At 48.5% G+C, this 19,124-nt stretch overlaps 1 protein-coding gene across 4 annotated transcripts in view; it reads right to left on the bottom strand.

Annotated features, from left to right (window-relative positions):
* ADGRG4 (adhesion G protein-coupled receptor G4) overlaps nt 1-19,124 on the bottom strand; it is a 1,842,483-nt gene that overhangs the window by 1,016,459 nt on the left and 806,900 nt on the right. For all 4 annotated transcript variants that reach the window (XM_078688599.1, XM_078688601.1, XM_078688598.1 and 1 more), the window contains exon 10: nt 3,162-3,202. In XM_078688599.1, coding sequence (XP_078544725.1) covers nt 3,162-3,202 — 41 coding nt within the window. The remainder of the gene's footprint in view (nt 1-3,161; nt 3,203-19,124) is intronic.

Here is a 19,124-nt window from a genome sequence, read left to right as displayed (position 1 = left end):
AGCGTTAATGTCTCGAATTCGCTCCCTCCTTTTCGTCTAATGTTTTTAAAGAAATCTTTCATTTTGAAGTCGACACCACGCTCACTTGCTTCGGCCTGCCGCTCGTGGGACAACGCATGTATTTCGTCTGCTCTGTGATCACTACGTTGCAAGTCTCTCTCTATAGTGCTGTGGAAAACCCAGTTTTGCAAATTTTGCAAGATAAACTGCCCGCCTAGGAGGTGCGAGCGTCCCTGTTACTGACCTTATGGCAGCTGTCACGACTCCCGAGGTCGCTGCATTCATTGGTTGACACGTCTCACGGTACACATTGGCAGTACCGTACCACATCATACAGCAATTATTTACAGCCCAATCATCACCACCAGAGGAAGGGACATTTACAGATGGGCCGGGCAGAGCCGGCATTTAAAGTCAAAATACGCATTCCCTCCCGATTTTGACACTAACAACAAGTCTCTTTCTCTCTTTTACCCTCGTCATAAACAGCTCTGTCTCATTTTTTAAAAAAACGCCTTTAGAAAGTGGACAGGCTGCATGCTTCTCCGAGGCCACAGTCAGTGGGCCCTTAAGCAGCGTGTACACCACCACATCATACATACAGCAATTATTTACAGCCCAATCATCACCACCGGAGGAGGAAGGGACATTTACATGGGCAGGGCCGGCATAAAATTACCGACGGTATTTTTTTTTACTTCAAATGCCGCCGGCATTTAAAGTAACAAAAAATACCGTTGGTAATTTAAGCTTAAGCCTTTTTCTAATTAAGATAATAAGATCATTTAAATACCCAGTATCATTCACCTTTGGGCTAGACTCTCAGCCACAGCCAGCCAGGCTCCAGTAAGTCCAAGTCAGTCAGTCGGACGCACACGTGGCGACTCGAGCCCTAGAACAGACAGACTAGAAAACTACACAGTACAGTACATAAAGAAACGTCATGGCGCGCGCACGTCCTGAATGGCCAATCACTGCATGACTTCACATGCTGAAGTCACAGTGATTGGCCATATGCAGTGCAGTGAGGCAGTGTGCCACCACCCACGGGCGGCATCTACATAATGGATTGCCTGCCCTTCTGCGTGGTGGGACCAGCCAATCCTGGCGCTGGGGGGGGCACACTAACTACTCGCCCTGGATGCCTTCGAAACCCCGGGGCTGCTGCGGCCCGGATAAAGCAGCACCCCCTCGGCCCCTCATACTGTCAGGTTAGCAGCGCGCATGCTCGGGCTAGGAGCAAGCCTGCCATCCTCATGCGCAGTACTGCTGCTGCTGGCCTGCTGCAGACTGTAATTCAAGCCGCAGCAGACCAGCCAGCCCCACCCCCTGCCCCTGCGCACTCTCCAGATTCAATCGGGTGTGTCCCGGATTGAAGCGCTGCGCTGCGGCGCTTATAATATTGTGTCATTTATTTGCAGGCAATTCACAAAAATATTTTAGGTGCGTCCAGGCTTAGTGGGGCTACGCCCCCACGCCCCAATGGACGCACCGCTGCTGAGTGAGGACTGAGAGTTGAGAGCTGAATAGACCAGGGGCTGTGTACCCTAAAGGGAAGTGGAGGCGAGGCGAGATTCCCCTCAATGCTGATGCTCGAGCAGCCCAGATCGAGCAGCCAAGATCACACTGGGCACATGAAACGGACACCGGCATCTACTCAGCACAACACCGTCTCCAGGATGCCGGGGTGTTGAGTGAGGAGCGGGGAATGAAATGAGAAGATGAGCAGAAGGTGAGCAGAAGGTGAGCAAAAGGTGGAGCCGGGCAGAACCCAGGCTTAAAGGAGAAGCCGCACTACGCATTGAAAGGCCAGCCGCAGGTGGCTCCTAGCTCCCGCGGCTCCCGACTTGCTCCTGCTCCGTCTCTCACATCTGCACTTGCCCTGCCTCTGCTGCTCCAGGCTGGACCGGCTGATTCCGTGCCGCCTGTCCTCCATCCTTGGTCCGAAGCGTGCTGCACCCTGTGACCATGTGACCCGCGTCCTGCGAGTCCACCCTGGAACCGTGTCAGCCGCAAGACTTCGGCGGGGGCGGGCGGCAGGAAAGTGATGAGCTGCATGCGGCGTGTTCCTTGCAGCGGCTCACCAGCAGCGGCTCTCCTGCAGCAGCGCGGCTCGGTTCGGCTTGGCTCGACGGCTCTGCTGCGCTGCTACTCTGGTCTGGTCAGAACTCTCGCAAGTGAATTCCCATAATGGAGTAGTTTATGAACCTAATGTGTTTAAGGCTCTGCTTGCTTGAAGTCCATGCAGATTATTTGTTTTCAACTGAGTAAAAGGAGTTTAATTCACTGTGCCAACTTAAAAATACGAATTAAAACAAATGGTACTAGAAGGAGTACTTGGCAGATAATCGTAGTCTATCATAGCTCAATATGCACAATAAAAATAACATTGAACAAGAAGCTTACGGAGTCAACAGCTGTCAAAAAAGCTTACACTGATGCATGCTTAATATAATGGATACACTCCAGCATCATATTCGCAGGCCCATCATGCAGCACAGAACCTTCTCATCGTCACTCAGGGTTTGGCTTAATGAATGCATAATGAATCTACAGACGCTTACCAGGACGTATGATGTCACTGCCCACTTACTAGAGAGGGGTCAAATGTTTGTATTCCAGTAAATACACTTACAATTTTTAAAGGTGTAATTTTGTGGCTGTTGAATAGTAGCCTTAATACTATGATGCAGACAGGCGGTGAATCTCACACCGATTGTGAATGGTAGTGCCTAAGGGCTAAGTTAGTGAGAAATGGGGTAGACCAAGTGGCAAGTTAAAGCACATTTGTGGTGCAATGGTGCAATAGTAAATACATTAATATTAACTAATTTTACTGGAAATTGTTTTTCAGCATAAATGGTGGATTTCAGTGATGTCACTAAAGGAATAGTCAGTAATGAAATGTCAGTAAATTGGCAGTGAAAAAAATTCAATTTTGGCCACAAGAGTTAAGAGCCATTTTGGATGCAGCATTAACTTTACCTCCTTTGCATAGATCTGTGTTGCAAGGATTTTTTTTAAATACATTTACTATCAACTAATATCAACAACTACCATTTTGACCATGTGGGGTCATCTGCTCAGGAGCACTTATAGCAAAAGAAATGGAATACATTGCACTGCAAAAATTAGAAAAAATAACGAGCAGAATATCTTACCATGACACAACACTTGTGGCTTTCTCTGACTTAATGTTCTGCTACAATAAACCAGAAAACAATGGCATATGTCAGATATATTTTATACAAACAGATGGGCATTTTTCATAACTAACTTGTATATGCTTGGACACAGCCTGCAGAGGAAAATTGTTTGGAAATGTTTAAGATAGCTTAGTTTTGCCCCCTTTTTGCTTTGTTGATTGTTCTTCCAGCCATCAAAATTGTATTGCTTCTTTATTATGTTATTGTTTTTTTAATGTACTGCTGTAAAGCTACCTACTGATGAAGTCACACACATTTTGTAGTTTTTGAAGGAAATTAGCACAACTCTGAATTTACTTTCTTTTTCTAGTTCTAGTCATTACTCATGAGATCACCTCTTCAAGCCAAGAAATTCGAGAAACTGCTGAGAATGAAAGCCCGACCCAGCCATTCCTTGCTTCCATGAAGGGGGGCTAGTATTCCCAGTATCCTCCTGATTTTTCCTCTCTTGGATCAAATAGAGGAATGTAAGATGCATGGATAGATCTCTGCTGTATGCAAATATTAAAATCATCGCCTTTAATCTTCCCTTGATGGGATTGGGGAGAGATGGCAAGTGATAAGAGGGATGTTGGTGCTTGGGAGTTTGAGGAACTGACCCTGATGCATTCACCTGCAGGTGGAAACAAAGGAGAGGTTGTACTGTTTTGCCTGGTGGCTGATGTACAAAAGTATTTGTGTCATGCCAGCATAACTTTTTCGGTCACAGCCATATACAGTGTTAGCTGGCTGCCCACACATATGAGATACCTAGAGCCATCAAGCAGGCTGCAGCTTCTAATAATTTTTCATTGTGTACTGACCATGCTCACTGGTGTGACTTCCTAGTATCCCATTATTTTTTCTTACCCAGCACATGCATAGTCTAGTTTTCAGTTTGGCAGAGACGCTGCCTGATTCGTATCTCTGTTTATTGACGTTGCGAGAATGACCTCCCCCCCCTAAATCTCTCAAAGGTCAACAACCTTACAGAACACTACAACTCAACAATGTTTGACATAATTGATGGTCTTGACCCGCTAAAGCTAAAAAGCTCCAGAGTCAAAGACAAAAGCCTCTGGTTTAACGGATCCCTCAACAATAAAAGGAGAACCCTCCGCCTAACAGAAAGAACCTGGAGCCAGAACCCCTCAGCCTCCCAACTAAAACTTCTCCGACATACCAAAAATGCTCACATCAGGAACATTCTCAAATCTAAAAAAAGAGTTCTTTAGATCAGAACTGGAAAACGCTAAGAACAGACCTCGTAAGCTCTTTGAAATAGTCAAGCACAAATCTAACAAACTGACTAAAACTTCCAAAGAAACCTCAAAATCTCTAATAACCTGTTAGGAATTCTCTTCCTTCTTTACAGCCAAATTTGCCTCCCTAGGAAAAGAACATAATTCCGCCACCAATATCTGACCTCTTCCTGATGGATCCCATCTCTCCTCTCTTCCTCCCCAGACAACACTCAAGAACCAAGCGCACTGATCCAACTTCAATTTATATGACGACTATTCCTTCTTGAAAATTCGATCCTCCTTAAATCCGAATGACCACTTTAATGACCCACGACCTCCCAATTTATCATTCACATTTGGACTACAATAATCAACGCTTCCCTACTACAAGGGTCCATACCTGACTCTCTAAAAGCCTGAAAAGTCATCCCCATCTTAAAAAAAAAGCCTTGAATCCTGCTACTCCAGACAATTTCAGACCAATTTCCAACACCCCACTTCTAGCGAAAGCTCTGGTGAAATGTGAGCAACTTCAACTGTGCTAACACATCACCAACTTTAATATGCTAGACGAATTCCAATCCGGTTGAGACCTAGCACAGAAACTATTATTCTCCATATTGTGGATGATGCTGTTCAAGTCCCTTGACCAAGGCAAATCATGTCTCCTAATTCTACTGGATTTATCCTTGGCATTCGACACAGTCAACCACGAGAAACTACTTGAACACCTCGAATTCAGGATGGCAGTAAGGGGAACTGCTCTTGAATGGTTAAGATCCTTCCTCCGGAACCGCACCCAGAGATTCTTAATCAACAGTAATCTATCTGCTCCTTCCCTGATAACGATCGGAGTCCCCCAAGGATCAACTCTTTCCCCAACCCTCTTCAATCTCTACCTTGAACCATTAGCGGTATTACTACGTACCGCCAACATCTCCTTCCACATGTATGTCGATGATAACCAGATCTACATCAAAATCTCATCTCTAGAGGAGATCTATTCTTTTAATAAGGCCCTAAAGCCTGAAACCAGCTCAAACTAAATGCAGACAAAATGGAGCTCCTTCTAATCTCTAACCCTGGGCGAAGCACTACGCTACGCTCGCGTAGTTGGCGAAGTTTGCGCAACTTCGCACTACGCGAGCTGTACGTAGCACAGTGCGAACACGTGTAGCGCAGCGCAGCGTAGCGTAGTGCAGCGGTAATTTTTTGCTTGTTTGCGGTCCTCAACGTCATGTTCGCAACCGCGAGCAAGCAAAATGACATCCCGACCAAGACTCTCAATGCGGGGAGGTCAGGTTTCTCATTTCGAGTGGTCATGCATGCTCGCGACCGCTTGTGATGAGAAACTACCAGTTCGCGTTGAGAAAGCTGCCGCTCGAGTAAAAATCTACTCGAGCGGCAGAAAACTACAGCTCGCACTGTGCAAGATGCCGTTTTCAATGATTGCACAGTGCCGGATGCTTGTTCGCACTGTGCAATCATTGAAAATGGATCTTGCACAGTGCGAACATGCTACTACGCAGTTCGCGTAGTGCTACGTGAAGTTCGCGTAGTGTGAAGTGCACTTCGCGTAGCGCTACTTCGCGAACTACGCCCACCCTTACTAATCTCCCCCCTAAAAGTAACACTGACATACGGTAAGGGACCAAGTCGATCACAGCACTAAACTGCACACTAACCACTGTGGAATCTGCCAAATCTCTCGGAACAATCCTAGACAGCAAGCTGAACATGCAAGATCACATCAACTCGATGGCTAAAACTGCCAGGTTTCACCTGAACTCCAGAGGAAACTAAAAATGGCCGTCCAGGCATTAGTTATCTCCAGAATTGAATACGGATGCTCAACCCTTTCAGGCCTGCCCAAGATCTCCACGCCCCCCCTAAAAGCTTGCCTCAAAACCAACGCCAGACTCTTAACAGGCTCAAACAAAGTCGAGCACATCTCACCGAATCTGAAGGCACTGAACTGGCTTCCTCTTGATGCCATTATCCAGCTCACTGTGGCATGTATTATCCACAAAGCGCTACACACGAAATCCCCTGCATATCTTGCCCAGAAAATCATGGTTTCTGAGGGAACCAGAAACTTGGGTCCAACAGAGACTTTGTTCTCCAGCCACCTCGCTTCCAAAAGGAAAAGACTTACAATCAAGCTTTCTCTGGGGCCACCAAAGAATCTGGAACTCGCTTCCGTCTTTCATCAGAAGAATTCCCTCTCTGTCAATGTTCGATTTGGGGGTCTCTAATTGGCACAGGTAAGTACTTGTGACAAATAGGGACCCTCGCCCCTATTCAGGATAAGGGAATTACACTCCTAAAATAACCCCTGCTCACCCCCTTGGTAGCTTTGCACGAGTAGACAGGCCTTATCTCAGCGGTGTTGTGTTAAGCATTTGTGACCACATACAGTAACCCAGTGACAACACTACAAATGGACACCACACTGGTTTTATATACAAAATAAGGAGGCTTTATATAGAGTTGCCACAAGACCATAAACGACAAAAATACACAATACTGTTACTTTAAGATGGTAGATTAAGCTTAGTTCAATTCAGTTCTTAGATGCGACACTTTGCGCCAATGTACCTTAGGTTGCGTTGCGCTACCACGCCAAGCATTGTTGCAGCGAGGAAAATGTGGCAAAGTTCAGGTGCAAAGAAATAAAGACATGAAGATCTTCCAGATGCGGCATGCTTCTTGGGGATGTGAAAATTTCTCGCTTCGATGCGTGGACTACATCGGCAACACCCTTGTTCCGCGATGCGATAGCAGCAGCTCCAGCGGCGACACTCTTCTCCCATGATGCGTGAACCTCCTGCACGATGCAACAACTACAGCAGTGACATCCAAGATGCGACTGCAGCAGCTCCGACGGCGGTGCGCTTCTCGGGGATGCGAGGTGCTCTTCTTCGATGCAGTGCAGTGCGACAGTTCCAGCGGCGACACCCTCCTTCGGAGTTGCGACAGCAGACACAGCGATGGCGACACACTCCGACCTCGTTGCGAGATTCTTCTCCTGATGCGGTGCAGTGCGACAACTACAGCGGCGAAACCCTCCTTTGGAGTTGCGACGGCAGCAGCAGCGACGCCAACACGCTTCCTCTTCGTTGCGGTGCGCTTCTCTCCGATGAGGTGCAGTGCAACAGTTCCAGCGACAACACCCTCCTTCGGAGTTGCGACGGCAGGCACAGCGACGGCAACACGCTTCTTCTGGTTGAGTCACGCTTCCAGCTCCTTGCAACACTCAGTTCCTCAGAAGGCCCAAAACAGCAGCAGGCACTTCCAAAAGAACTCTGGGGAGCTGGGGGTTGAAGTCTGCTGTCCCTGAGACTTCAGAAGAAGGCAAGCTCTTTTCCAAGCCCTTAGAGATCCTTCACAAGTTGAAAGAAAAGTACACAAAGTTCCTTTCTCCTTCCTTTGGCAGTAAGGCAACCACTGCAGGCCAATCCCCCAAACAGCACTTCAGCTTGGGAATAGTCTCTCCTCAGTTACTTCAGGTTCCTCTCCTCAGTAAAGGTTTCTTTTTGTAGTCAAAAAGTGATCTAATTTCATGGGATCAGGGTCCCAATATTTATACCCCAAAATCCTTTGTTCTCTGAGGGGAGAGGGGAGAGGGGCCTTTGCAAAGTCCAAACCAGTTCTGAAGCACTCTGTTTACCAGACTTCTACTTTCCTTTCACAGTGCAGGGCAGGTACATCAGACGCCCCACAGGAGGTGGAGCCAGCATTGTGGAAGGCAAGTACAGTCCTGGAGCACTTTGTTTACAGGACTCCTTCTCTTCTTTCAGTGCGCAGGGCAGAGACATCAGCCGCTCCCCAGGAGGCGGAGCCAGCATTGTGGAAGGCAGGCACAGCCCTATTCAAGGTTCAGGTGCAACTACTCCCTCCCATCTAGATGCAGATCTCTCTATTCACCACTGGGTGACTCAGCATGTCTCTTGGAATCCCCCAGCCCTGTCACTCACAAAACCAGACAAGGAATACACAACCTAGCAGAGACAGGCTTAAAAGGTTAGGCAAGCAAATACCTACTTTCTAAAAGTGGTATTTGCAAACACAGAATGTTAAAACCAACTTCACTAAAAGATGTATTTTATCATTCTGAGTTCAGGCATACTAAACTCGAATTTCCACCATGTTTTCTGAGACAGTTAGGATTATAAACATGTAATAATCTAACAGCCCATTCTGGACTATGGAGAACATGTAGCCTTGTAATAGTGAAAAACGAAAAATGGCTGTAATTCACTATTAGGACATGCCACACACATCAGGGATTGTCCTACCTTATACTTATAACGCACCCTGCCCTTGGGCCTACCATAGGGGTGACTGATATGAAGAAAAGGGAAGGTTTAGGGACTGGCAAGTGGGTGCACGTGCCCAGTCAGCATGGCAGTACCAGACTGCACGCAAGCTCTGCAATGGCAGACCTTAGACACATTTTACAAGGCTGCTTCTGTGGGTGGCACAACCAGTGCTGCAAGTCCACCAGCAGCAGTTGGATTTACACCACCTGGGCACACTCAATGCACTAGACTAGGGTCTGACAAGTAAATCAAATAGCCAAACATGGAACCACTGATTAATACATCAATTTACAACAGGGAGCACTGGCACTGGATAGCAGTGGCACAGTGCCCAAAGCATCAAACACCAGCAAAAATACATGATGCAACAACACAAATGGAAGTGAGACCCACGCCAATGGTGCCAGGTCTAACACGTGTCCCCTCCAGCTGAAATGTGGGGAGAACTACCCTAACTCCAGGGAGTTCTCATCACTAAGGTGGAAAAATCTGGACAAACCATCAGCGTTGGGGTGTTCCACGGTAGAGTCCATACCCTGTAGGGAAATAGACCACCTCAACAGCTTTGGATTATCACCCCTCATTTGCATCAACCATCTGAGGGGCCTGTGGTCTGTCTTAACCCGGAATTGAGTCCCAAACAAGTATGGTCTCAACTTCTTCAGTGCCCAGACCACAGCAAATGCCTCACGCTCAATAGCACTCCACCTCTGTTCCTGTGGAAGTAACCTTCTACTGATATAGGCTACAGGTTGATCTAGGCCCTCCTCATTCATCTGTGACAGAACAATCCCCACACCATGCTCTGAAGCGTCTGTCTGAACAATAAACTCACTTGAAAAGTTGGGTGCCCTGAGCACGGGCGCCGTGCACATGGCAGCTTTCAGGGCCTCAAAAGCTTTCTGACAGGTGTCAGTCCAGCTCACCTTCTTGGGCTGCTTCCTGGAAGTCAGCTCTGTCAAGGGTGCAATGATGTTGCCATACCCCTTGACAAACCTCCTGTAATACCCGGTGAGACCTAAGAAGGCTCTCACCTCTGTCTGGGTTTTTTGGCGGCTCCCAAGCCAGGATGGTTTCAATCTTGGGTTGTAGGGGCGCCACCGGCCGCCCCAACTTGGTGTCCCAACTACACCACAGAACCCTGCCCGATCTGGCACTTACTCTCCTTGATCATGAGGCCTGCCTTGCGCAGCGCCATCAACACTTCCCAGAGGTGGCGCAGATATTCCTCCCAACTGGCACTGAACACTGCAATGTCATCCAGGTAGGCAGCACTGAACTCATCCAGTCCACCCAACACCTGGTTGACCAACCTCTAAAAGGTGGCAGGGGCATTCTTCATCCCAAAGGGCATAACACGGAACTGGAAATGCCCATCTGGTGTAGAGAATGCTGACCTCTCCTTTCCCTCATCAGTCAAGGTGATCTGCCAGTACCCAGACGTTAAGTCAAACGAGCTGAGGTACCGTGCAGCCCCTAGCTGATCTATGAGCTCATCAGCTCTGGGGATGGGGTGACCATCAGTCTTCGTGACAGAATTGAGCCCTCTGTAGTCCACACAGAATCGGAGTTCGGGTATGGCACCCGGTGCTGCAGCCTTCGGGACCAAGACCACTGGGCTGGCCCAGGGACTGCTAGAGGACTCAATCACCCCTAGTGCAAGCATCTTTGAGACTTCCTCTTTGATGCAAGCCCTTACCCTGTCAGTTACCCTGTAAGTTTTATGCTTCACAGGTAAGCTGTCTCCTGTGTCCACATCATGGACGCACAAATCTGTGACACCAGGAACCAGGGAGAACAGATCAGAAAACTGTCCCAGCAACTGGCGACAGTCATTCAGTTGCTCATGGGACAGGGTGGAAGAGGGGTTAACACCCTCCACTGACCCATCTTGCTCTGAGGCTGACAGGAGGTCAAGAAGAGGCTCATACTCCTCCTCCATCCCAGCATCTGTTGCCAAGAGCATGCCCACTTCAGACCTCTCTAAGTGGGGCTTAAGGTGGTTGACATGTAGGACCCTCAAGGGGTTCCTGGGAGACCGCAAGTCCACCAAGTAGGTAACCGGACTCTTGCGCTCCACAACCTCAAAAGGTCTGGTTCACTTATCCTGGAGCGTGCAAGGCTCCACGGGGGCCATGACCCACGCTTTCTGGCCAGGTTGAAGCTCTACCAGAATGGCATTCTGGTCATACCAGCACTTCATCTCCTTATGGCTGGCTTCCACATTCGCCTCAGCGAGTTGCCTGAAAGGCCTAGTCTGGTTCCTGAAGGCCAGCATGTAGCTATATACATCTTGGGGAGGTTTCCTGGGAGATTGCGCCCAGCCTTCTTTGACCAGACTCAGAGGTCCTCTGACTGGGTGTCCATAGAGAAGCTCAAAGGGACTGAACCCTAGAGATTTCTGTGGTACCTCACGGTATGCAAACAACAGGCATGGTAAGGGGACGTCCCACTTATGCCTCATAGGTTCCTCAAGACCCATAATCATGCCCTTTAGGGTTCGGTTGAACCTTTCAACCACTCCGTTTCTTGGGGGTGGTAAGAGTGGTGAACTTGTAGGTTACACCACACTCCTGCCACAGGGACTTAATATACTTGGAAATGAAGTTGGTCCCCGGTCAGACACTACCTCGCGAGGGAATCCTACTCGGGAGAAAATTCCCATCAGTGCTCATCCCACCACGGGGGCCGTCACTGTCCTCAGAGGTATGGCTTCTGGGTACAGGGTGGCATGGTCCACCAAGACCAGGATGAACCTGTTGCCCATGGCTGTATTGGGGTCCAGTGGCCCCACAATGTCAATCTCCATCCTCTCAAATGGGGTACTGACCACAGGGAATGGCTGGAGAGGAGCCTTGTGCTTCCTCCCACTCTTTCCACTTGCCTGGCAAGTCTGACAAGTTCTGCAATGACTATCTGAACTCTTGCACATTTGGGGCCAATGAAAGTGGGCAACAAGCCTTTCAAAGGTCTTGTCCTGCCCCAAAAGTCCCACTAATGGCACATCATGAGCCAGCCCCAGTAGGAAGGCTCTGAACTTCTGGGGTACCACCAGCACATGGGCTGACCCAGGCTCAGCAACCTTAGGCTCACTATACAGCAGACCATTCTCCCAGTAAATCAAGTGTGACCCTGACTGATCACCTGCTGCCTGGCTTGCAGCCTGTTGCTGCAAGCCCACAAGAGAAGGGCACTCTCTCTGCTCCTTGCAGAATTCTTCCCTGGAGGGGCCTCCTTCTTGCTGCTAATGGGTCAGCTCAGGCAGGTCCCCCAGTTCAGCTACTTGCTCCCCGGTAGGCTCCAGGGCATCCCCCTCAGGGTGTACCTCCTCCTGGGCTGTGGGAACTTCGGGGGTCAGTTTCCCGTGCCCCCGTCACTTCTCTCTTCAGCAGGTTCCTGGGCCTCCCTCTCAGGCTCCAGGTCCTCTTGAGAACCCCTACTGGCTGACATTGACCAGGTGGTCACTCACGCCCAGTCAGGCAGTCCAACCATCTTAAAGTGAGTTGTCTTCTCCACCTTTTCCCAAGGGGAGCTCTCCAAATCGTTTCCCAACAGTCAACAGGCATGGCGGGCCTCACACCTACCTGAAGAGTACCAGAGACCCCCCCCCCACTCAAATGGAACCTGAGCCATTGGACAATGACTCTCTGTGTTGTCGGCGGCAACAACTCGGAAAAATGCATGTGGGATAATCTGCTCTTGAGACACCAGGTGACACCTGACAGCTGTCACACTGGCTCCTGTATCTCTAAGAGGCTCCACCTTTTGGCCATTGATGGTCACTCGCTACCCATATTTCTTAGTGTTCCTGGGCAGCTGAGCTTCTGAGACTATCTCACAGTCTCCTAAAGAGACTTAGTTCATCTGTGCTGGACCCCACCCACCTTGGACATCAATCTCCTCCCACAAGGCTACACTAGCCATCAACCAGGGCGAAGCACCAGTGGGTTCTGGTTTACCAAACAGGCGGCACCTGGAATCATTCGCCTTATGACCCAGGGAGCCACACTTGTAACACTTCAGGGTCCGCTGGCGAACAGAACTACCTGCCGGGCCCCTTGCTCCTTCTCAGGGAGAGGCTGGGAACCTTTCCCTTGGTTCCCTTGGGAATTACTTCAGGGCCCTTTGCGGAACTCCTTCTGTTTACCCTTGTCCCCCCCACTGTTCTGCTGGGGACCCTGCCGACCTTTGGCTGAGTCTCCCATGTGACCCTTGTGGACCCAGGTGCTCACCCAGTGGTCCGCCTCCTCAGCAAGCTTCCTAAGGTTAATCAGTTTGCTATCTATCAGATGCTGGCGCAGCTCTGGAAAACAATTATCAGACAAGTGCTCCTATGCAATCAAATCTAAGAGACCTTGAAAATCATTAACCTTGCTGCCCTTTACACAACCATCCAATGCTTTGCAAAAGAAAGTGACATATTCAACCCAAGTACTGTTTTCTAACTTTTTGCATTTCCTGAACCTCTGCCTATAGAGCTCAGGTGTCAAAACATATCTAGACATCAATGCATCTTTCAGGTGGCTGTATGAACTGTGGACTTCAGAAGGCAAGTCTAAAAATGTATCCCGCCCCTCACTAAGGAACCTTCCCGACAACCCCGCTTCCCAATCCCTCTCAGGGACCCTGTGAGAAGACATGGCTACCTCATAGGCTCTGAACCACTGACCAATATCTTCATTTTTGTAAAACTCCTTCACCACATCCTTGGGAATTTACACTCTAGTTTATGTATGTACTGACGGTATGCTGCCACCAGAGGGAGTAACTTCTAAACTTTTGGTTTTAAACTCCAACTCCCTCACAACCTTTTCATGCTCAAACTGCATTTTTTTTCCTCAAGATCTAATTTTCTATTTTCTAATTCCAGTTGCCTATTCACCTTAAACTTGGTCATCTCAATTTCATGCCTCCTTGATCTCTCTCTCTGTCCTCCAACTCCTCTGGAGACAGACTTTTTCCAGAACCAAAGCTACATGCGGGGGAAGGTACCTTCCTTCCTTCTGAGACCAATGGCTCTTCCTGCTGTACAACTGCCTGGTTATCCTCTTCCTCAATCTAAGGAGTTTTCCTTGCTTCTACCCAGGCCCTCAGCGCCTTCTAGAATTCTTCTTTCTTGGTGCACCCAACAGTGGAAACCTTGAATTTCTTGCAAAAATATTTCAGCTGCTTTACTTTGTAGCTTTCTAGCCTTTCTTCTTCCCATTCACACTCAATGGATGCTATGGATTCTGTATCTCCCATGACAACTGAATCAGGCATCTTTCAAAATGGAACAAAAAATCCAAAACGAAATCTACCAAAGAGTATGTGGTTGCGTTATGGTTATGTTATGTTATGTTAAATTTAATTTCTATAGCGCACGGCTACTCGAGTAGAGTGTCCCGGCGCTTTATTTTTTTGGCAGCTCAGAGAAAAAAACATAACACCATATAAAACTTTAATGAACAAAAAACAAAAAACACACTAAAGGGTAAAAAGCCAGGTTTTAAGGCCCTTCCTGAAAGATAGGAGATTAGATGTACCGCGCAAGGCCAAAGGCAGAGTATTCCAAAGCTGTGGTGCCCTCAATCTGAAGGAGCGCCCCCCGATACGGGCCTTCATTACTCGGGGAACCGCCGCCAGAAACAAAGATTCAGATTGTAAAGACCGGGCCGGGCGGTAGAAGACAAGCCTGCGGTTATGGTCTGCACTCACTAAGTAGTGTTCACCAGTCACTGTACATGAGTCACAAATGCAAACCCAAAATCCCTTCCGCTGACCAACAATGTTAGATTTGGGGGTCTATAGTTGGCACAGGTAGGTACTTTTGACAAATAGGGACCCTCGCCTCTAGTCAGGATAAGGGGATTACACTCCTAAAATAACCCCTGCTCACCCGCTTGGTAGCTTGGCACGAGCAGACAGGCCTTATCTCAGAGGCGTTGTGTTAAGCATTTGTGACCACATACAGTTATCCCTTATTTAAAATATCTGCCCAGTCCCAAGGGAAAAAATAGACAACAGTTGTGAGACAAACAAAACACACACTTAAGTGTCAAACTAAGACAAATAGAAAAAAGTGTATGTGAGCAAGATGGCGCCTCACGGGCGAACCACCAACAGGAACCTGGCAGGTACTCACCAGGATTGCCCTGTTCTCATCATTGGCACCATCAAGCTCAAAGGAAAAATTGTGTCCACAAAACAAACAAAACAGTGCTTGTGAAAGAATGCAGTGTGTGAAAACAGACAAAAGACACAAAGGAATGTGTCAAACATAAAACATATAAAAGCCACACAAACAACACACAGTTTAACTTTATTCTATTGGTTAAGTGTTGTTTGAGGGAAGTTAAAAAGGAGAGGCATGCTAATACCTATCTAGCCCTGCTCTACTTGCCGACATGTTTCATTGCCAGTCTCAATTCAGGCAATTTCTTCAGGGCGTCACGGGTTTGGCCACTGCATTAGGACATACTTTGTCTTCACAACTGTAAAAAAAAAATAAACACACACCAATTTGTATGTGTACTTGTCAACCTTCCTTGTACAACGATCCCTACCAGAGGGCTTCTAGGAAGTAAGAGCACTCAAAACACAAACAACATCCATTATTTACCCTCAATCGACCACCATGGCGCATACCAGTCGAGAGGTTCAACCAAGCAAATACCTACTTTCTAAAAGTGGTATTTGCAAACACAGAATGTTAAAGCCAACTTCACTAAAAGATGTATTTTATCATTCTGAGTTCAGGCATACTAAACTCGAATTTCCACCATGTTCTCTGAGAGAGTTAGGATTATAAACATGTAATATTCTAACAGCCCATTCCGGCCTATGGGAAACATATAGCCTTGCAATAGTGAAAAACGAAAATGGCTGTAATTCACTATTAGGAGATGCCACACACATCAGGGATTGTCCTACCTTATACTTACAATGCACCCTGCCCTTGGGCCTACCATAGGGTGACTAATATGAAGAAAAGGGAAAGTTTAGGGAAAGTGGGTGCACTTGCCCAGTCAGCATGGCAGTACCAGACTGCACACAGGCTCTGCAATGGTAGACCTTAGACACATTTTACAAGGCTGCTTCTGGGGGTGGCACAACCAGTGCTGCAAGCCCACCAGCAGCATTTGGATTTACACCACCTGGGCACACTCAGTGCACTAGACTAGGGTCTGACAAGTAAACTAAATAGCCAAACATGGAACCACTGATTAATACATCAATTTACAACAGGGGGCACTTGCACTGTGGTACTGGATAACAGTGGCACAGTGCCCAAAGCATCAAACACCAGCAAAAACACATGAGGCAACAGCAAAAATGGAAGGGAGACCCATGCCAATGGTGCCAGGTCATACAGTAAATATTTAAAAAGGAAGCAAAAACTTCCTAATGGGCAAGTTTCTCCCATAAATCATGCATTGCACACACCACTCAGTGGCTTTGCTTATTTTTGTTGCCACTAGAGTTTGGACTGACTGGCTGGTATCTATCTTGGATTGATGTGGTACTCCCACAAATGTAATTGCTGGACTTCTCGGCATTATGATCTGAACATTGTATACACCCTGTTATTCCCCAAACATTTCACTTCCTTCTATCCCACACATGTTTTAGTTTTTCTCTTTTACTATTCCATACTTGTATACAACGTGTTATCCCTGTAAAGCGCTCTGATACCCTAACGGGTCACGTTCGCACTCTATAAAACACTAAATAAATAAATAAATAGATAGATAGATTTATTTGGCAACGCAGACGAGAGAGGATGATTACCCACCAGGAGAACAGGGCTAATTTGTACGCTGCTCCTGTTTCCATTTGAATTGCTAACATACATGATTGAGAGACGTTTATCACAAACACAAGGTAAATTGTCACGCCACCTTGGCAATTTATAACTCACTTAACTGCTTTTGGCAGTTGACCTGAATTAACTTCCGCTCTTTAAGTAGGTTTATTGTGGAAGATGACTACAGTTTGGGGGAGGTCCCTTAAAATTGTTGTCTGGACCCCCAAGCACCATGTTGATTTGATTTAGATTGAAGTGAGTCTGATGTCTCCACTCCGGGTTGTCACTCGCATCCGAAGGGCAGCCCAGTAGTCCAGCGGCCTTGCAGCAGCAGGAGCAGTGATCGCAGCCGCAGAAGTATCCCGCCGGAACTGTGCCGCGACTCGGCGTGTAGGAGACGGTAGAGCACAAGGCTGGCTCCCGGCTCCTGCCCCCCGCAGCTTCATCTGCTTCATCAGTAGCCATGCTGCAGCAAGTGGAGGCAGCCTGAGTGCGCGGAAGCGGACTGGCCGTCAGAGCTATTGGCTGGCTTCTGGCTCCTGGCTTCTGGCTTCTGGCTCCCTCGCAGTTTTACCAGCAGGCGTGCAGCAGTTCTTCAGCAGCAGCGGCCGCTGCAGGAGTTTTCCGCCGGAGCTGCCCGGTTTACTTGGTTGCCTGGCCGGGTGAGCTGCAATCTGTGTTGAATTATGGATTTTTGATTACTGATTTATTTGCCCTGCCCTGCATGTGACTCTAAAGTTCGATAAGAGCTCTGCTTTACAAAACCTCTGAAAAAAAAGACAAAAACACTGCTCTCCGCCTCATTGATCATTCCCTTTGCCTAACCCATTTTGGTCATTCTGCTTGGGATACTCACCCCGTCTTGCTGACTTGCTACCCTGCTATCTCGCTACCTCACCTATTTGCCACATTGACAGTTCCCCTTTATTCTATAACAAGCCCCTACAGTCTGCCCTGCGAAGGAATAGAGAGAGGCAAAGAAGAGGCATAGGAGTGTCAGTAGAGATTCTATTACAAACAGGCCACAATCAAGATTAGCCCTTTACCCAGACCTCTCAGCCTGCCCTGGAAATCACAAATGGAGAACTGCTGAAGGGCATCTGGAGGGGAGGAAACCCGCTTAGCGTGTGTGTTAGACCTGTCTGGCTTTTTGCGTAGTCCCTCCAATTTATTATTTATTTTGTCCCCTTTTTTGCCCCTCATACCTTTATTAATTTTTGTGTCCACTAGCTTTTTCTAGGTGTTGGTCAAGGGGATAGGCGTTCTTTTCCCCTCCCCTCATAGTTTTTCACCTCAGGTCTAGAGGCCTTTTATGACAGGGAAATAGTTGGAGTCACAAAATGGTGGCTACTAACTGTCCTAACTGCCAAACCCAGAACCTGTCCCATAGAGTAGAATAGGGCGTTCTAGAACCTTCTGGTCCCTTCTGGACTCCTGCGGGTCAGCCTATAAAAGGCGGAATGCTGGACAGCCATTTTGTCTAACCAGAGAGAGTCAGTTAGAGGACAGGCTGTAGCAAAAGGTGGGGGTAGGATAGTCAGAGGGTTGCCTTACTGATTCACCACCCTTCCTCCCTTGGGTTATTTGTCCTGACCCTGCTGTTTTGGATGGCTGGAGATCCTGGGCGCCTGACTAACCCCTAGCTTAGAAATAGCGGGGTGTCAAAAGGAGAAGGAGACTGCAGCGCTGCGGAGCGCAGTCCTCTGCCCAGTGGGAGAGACTTTTGAAAGGGTGCTCTTCATCCCCAACCTCTACCCAGTACCGAGGGTTAAGAAGTCTCTGAAAAGGATAGAGATCAGGAGCTGACACATGAAGAGATATAGCTCTATTCCCCATTGCCTTGGGTGTACATCAGAGCCGTGTGTCCCTGTGGGACCTTACCAGTCACGCAGACGACAGAACTCCACTTCCACTCAGGAAACAGAGGAAGGAAAGGGGTGCGGGTTTCTAGGAGGCAGCGCTGATCTCGCCGAGTACAGGACCCCGGGGGCACCAGCCGCGTTGTTGTGGATGTGCCACTGATTGAGAGGTAGTCGAGCGCTATCGCGCATGCCCCAAGCGGACCCACTGCTACATTTCAGGAGAGGCCTAGGACCGAGCAGGCCCGTGGGAGAAGCGTTCTTCCTTGGGTGCCAGCGCAGTGAGAGGCGGCGCCAGCGTGGGTGTACCGCGCATGTCAGCCGGAGTAGTGTCCTTTCCCGACCGACGCTGAGGAGAAGCGCCGGGAGCCCACAGCAGCTGGTGAGCGTGTTCTGTCTTCTCCTCCCTGCTCGAGCGCCGCACGGAGCCCTTGGCGCGAGTGGGAAGGGAGAGCTGAGGGGCCCGGTACCGGCCTGGGGGAATCGCTGAAACTGCCTTTGCTTTCCGCTTGAGCGCCACACGGAGGAGCTGGCCCGAGCGGGGAGAGAGAGCTGAGGAGCCCTCAGAGGCAAGAGAGGCTTATCAACATTCGGTTCCTTGGCATTACCGGCCATTTTCCCCCCTTCTTCTGGCGCAGGAGGTTTGAAAGCATCGACTTCACTGGTGGTAAGGAGTTGATCAAGAGGGGGAAGTGACTGCCACAAAAAGAGTAAAACACATGCAAGAG

The sequence above is a fragment of the Lissotriton helveticus genome, chromosome 4_1, assembly GCF_964261635.1.
Source record: "Lissotriton helveticus chromosome 4_1, aLisHel1.1, whole genome shotgun sequence".
Lineage (NCBI taxonomy): Eukaryota > Metazoa > Chordata > Amphibia > Caudata > Salamandridae > Lissotriton > Lissotriton helveticus.
This window is presented reverse-complemented; position numbering and strand designations above follow the sequence as displayed.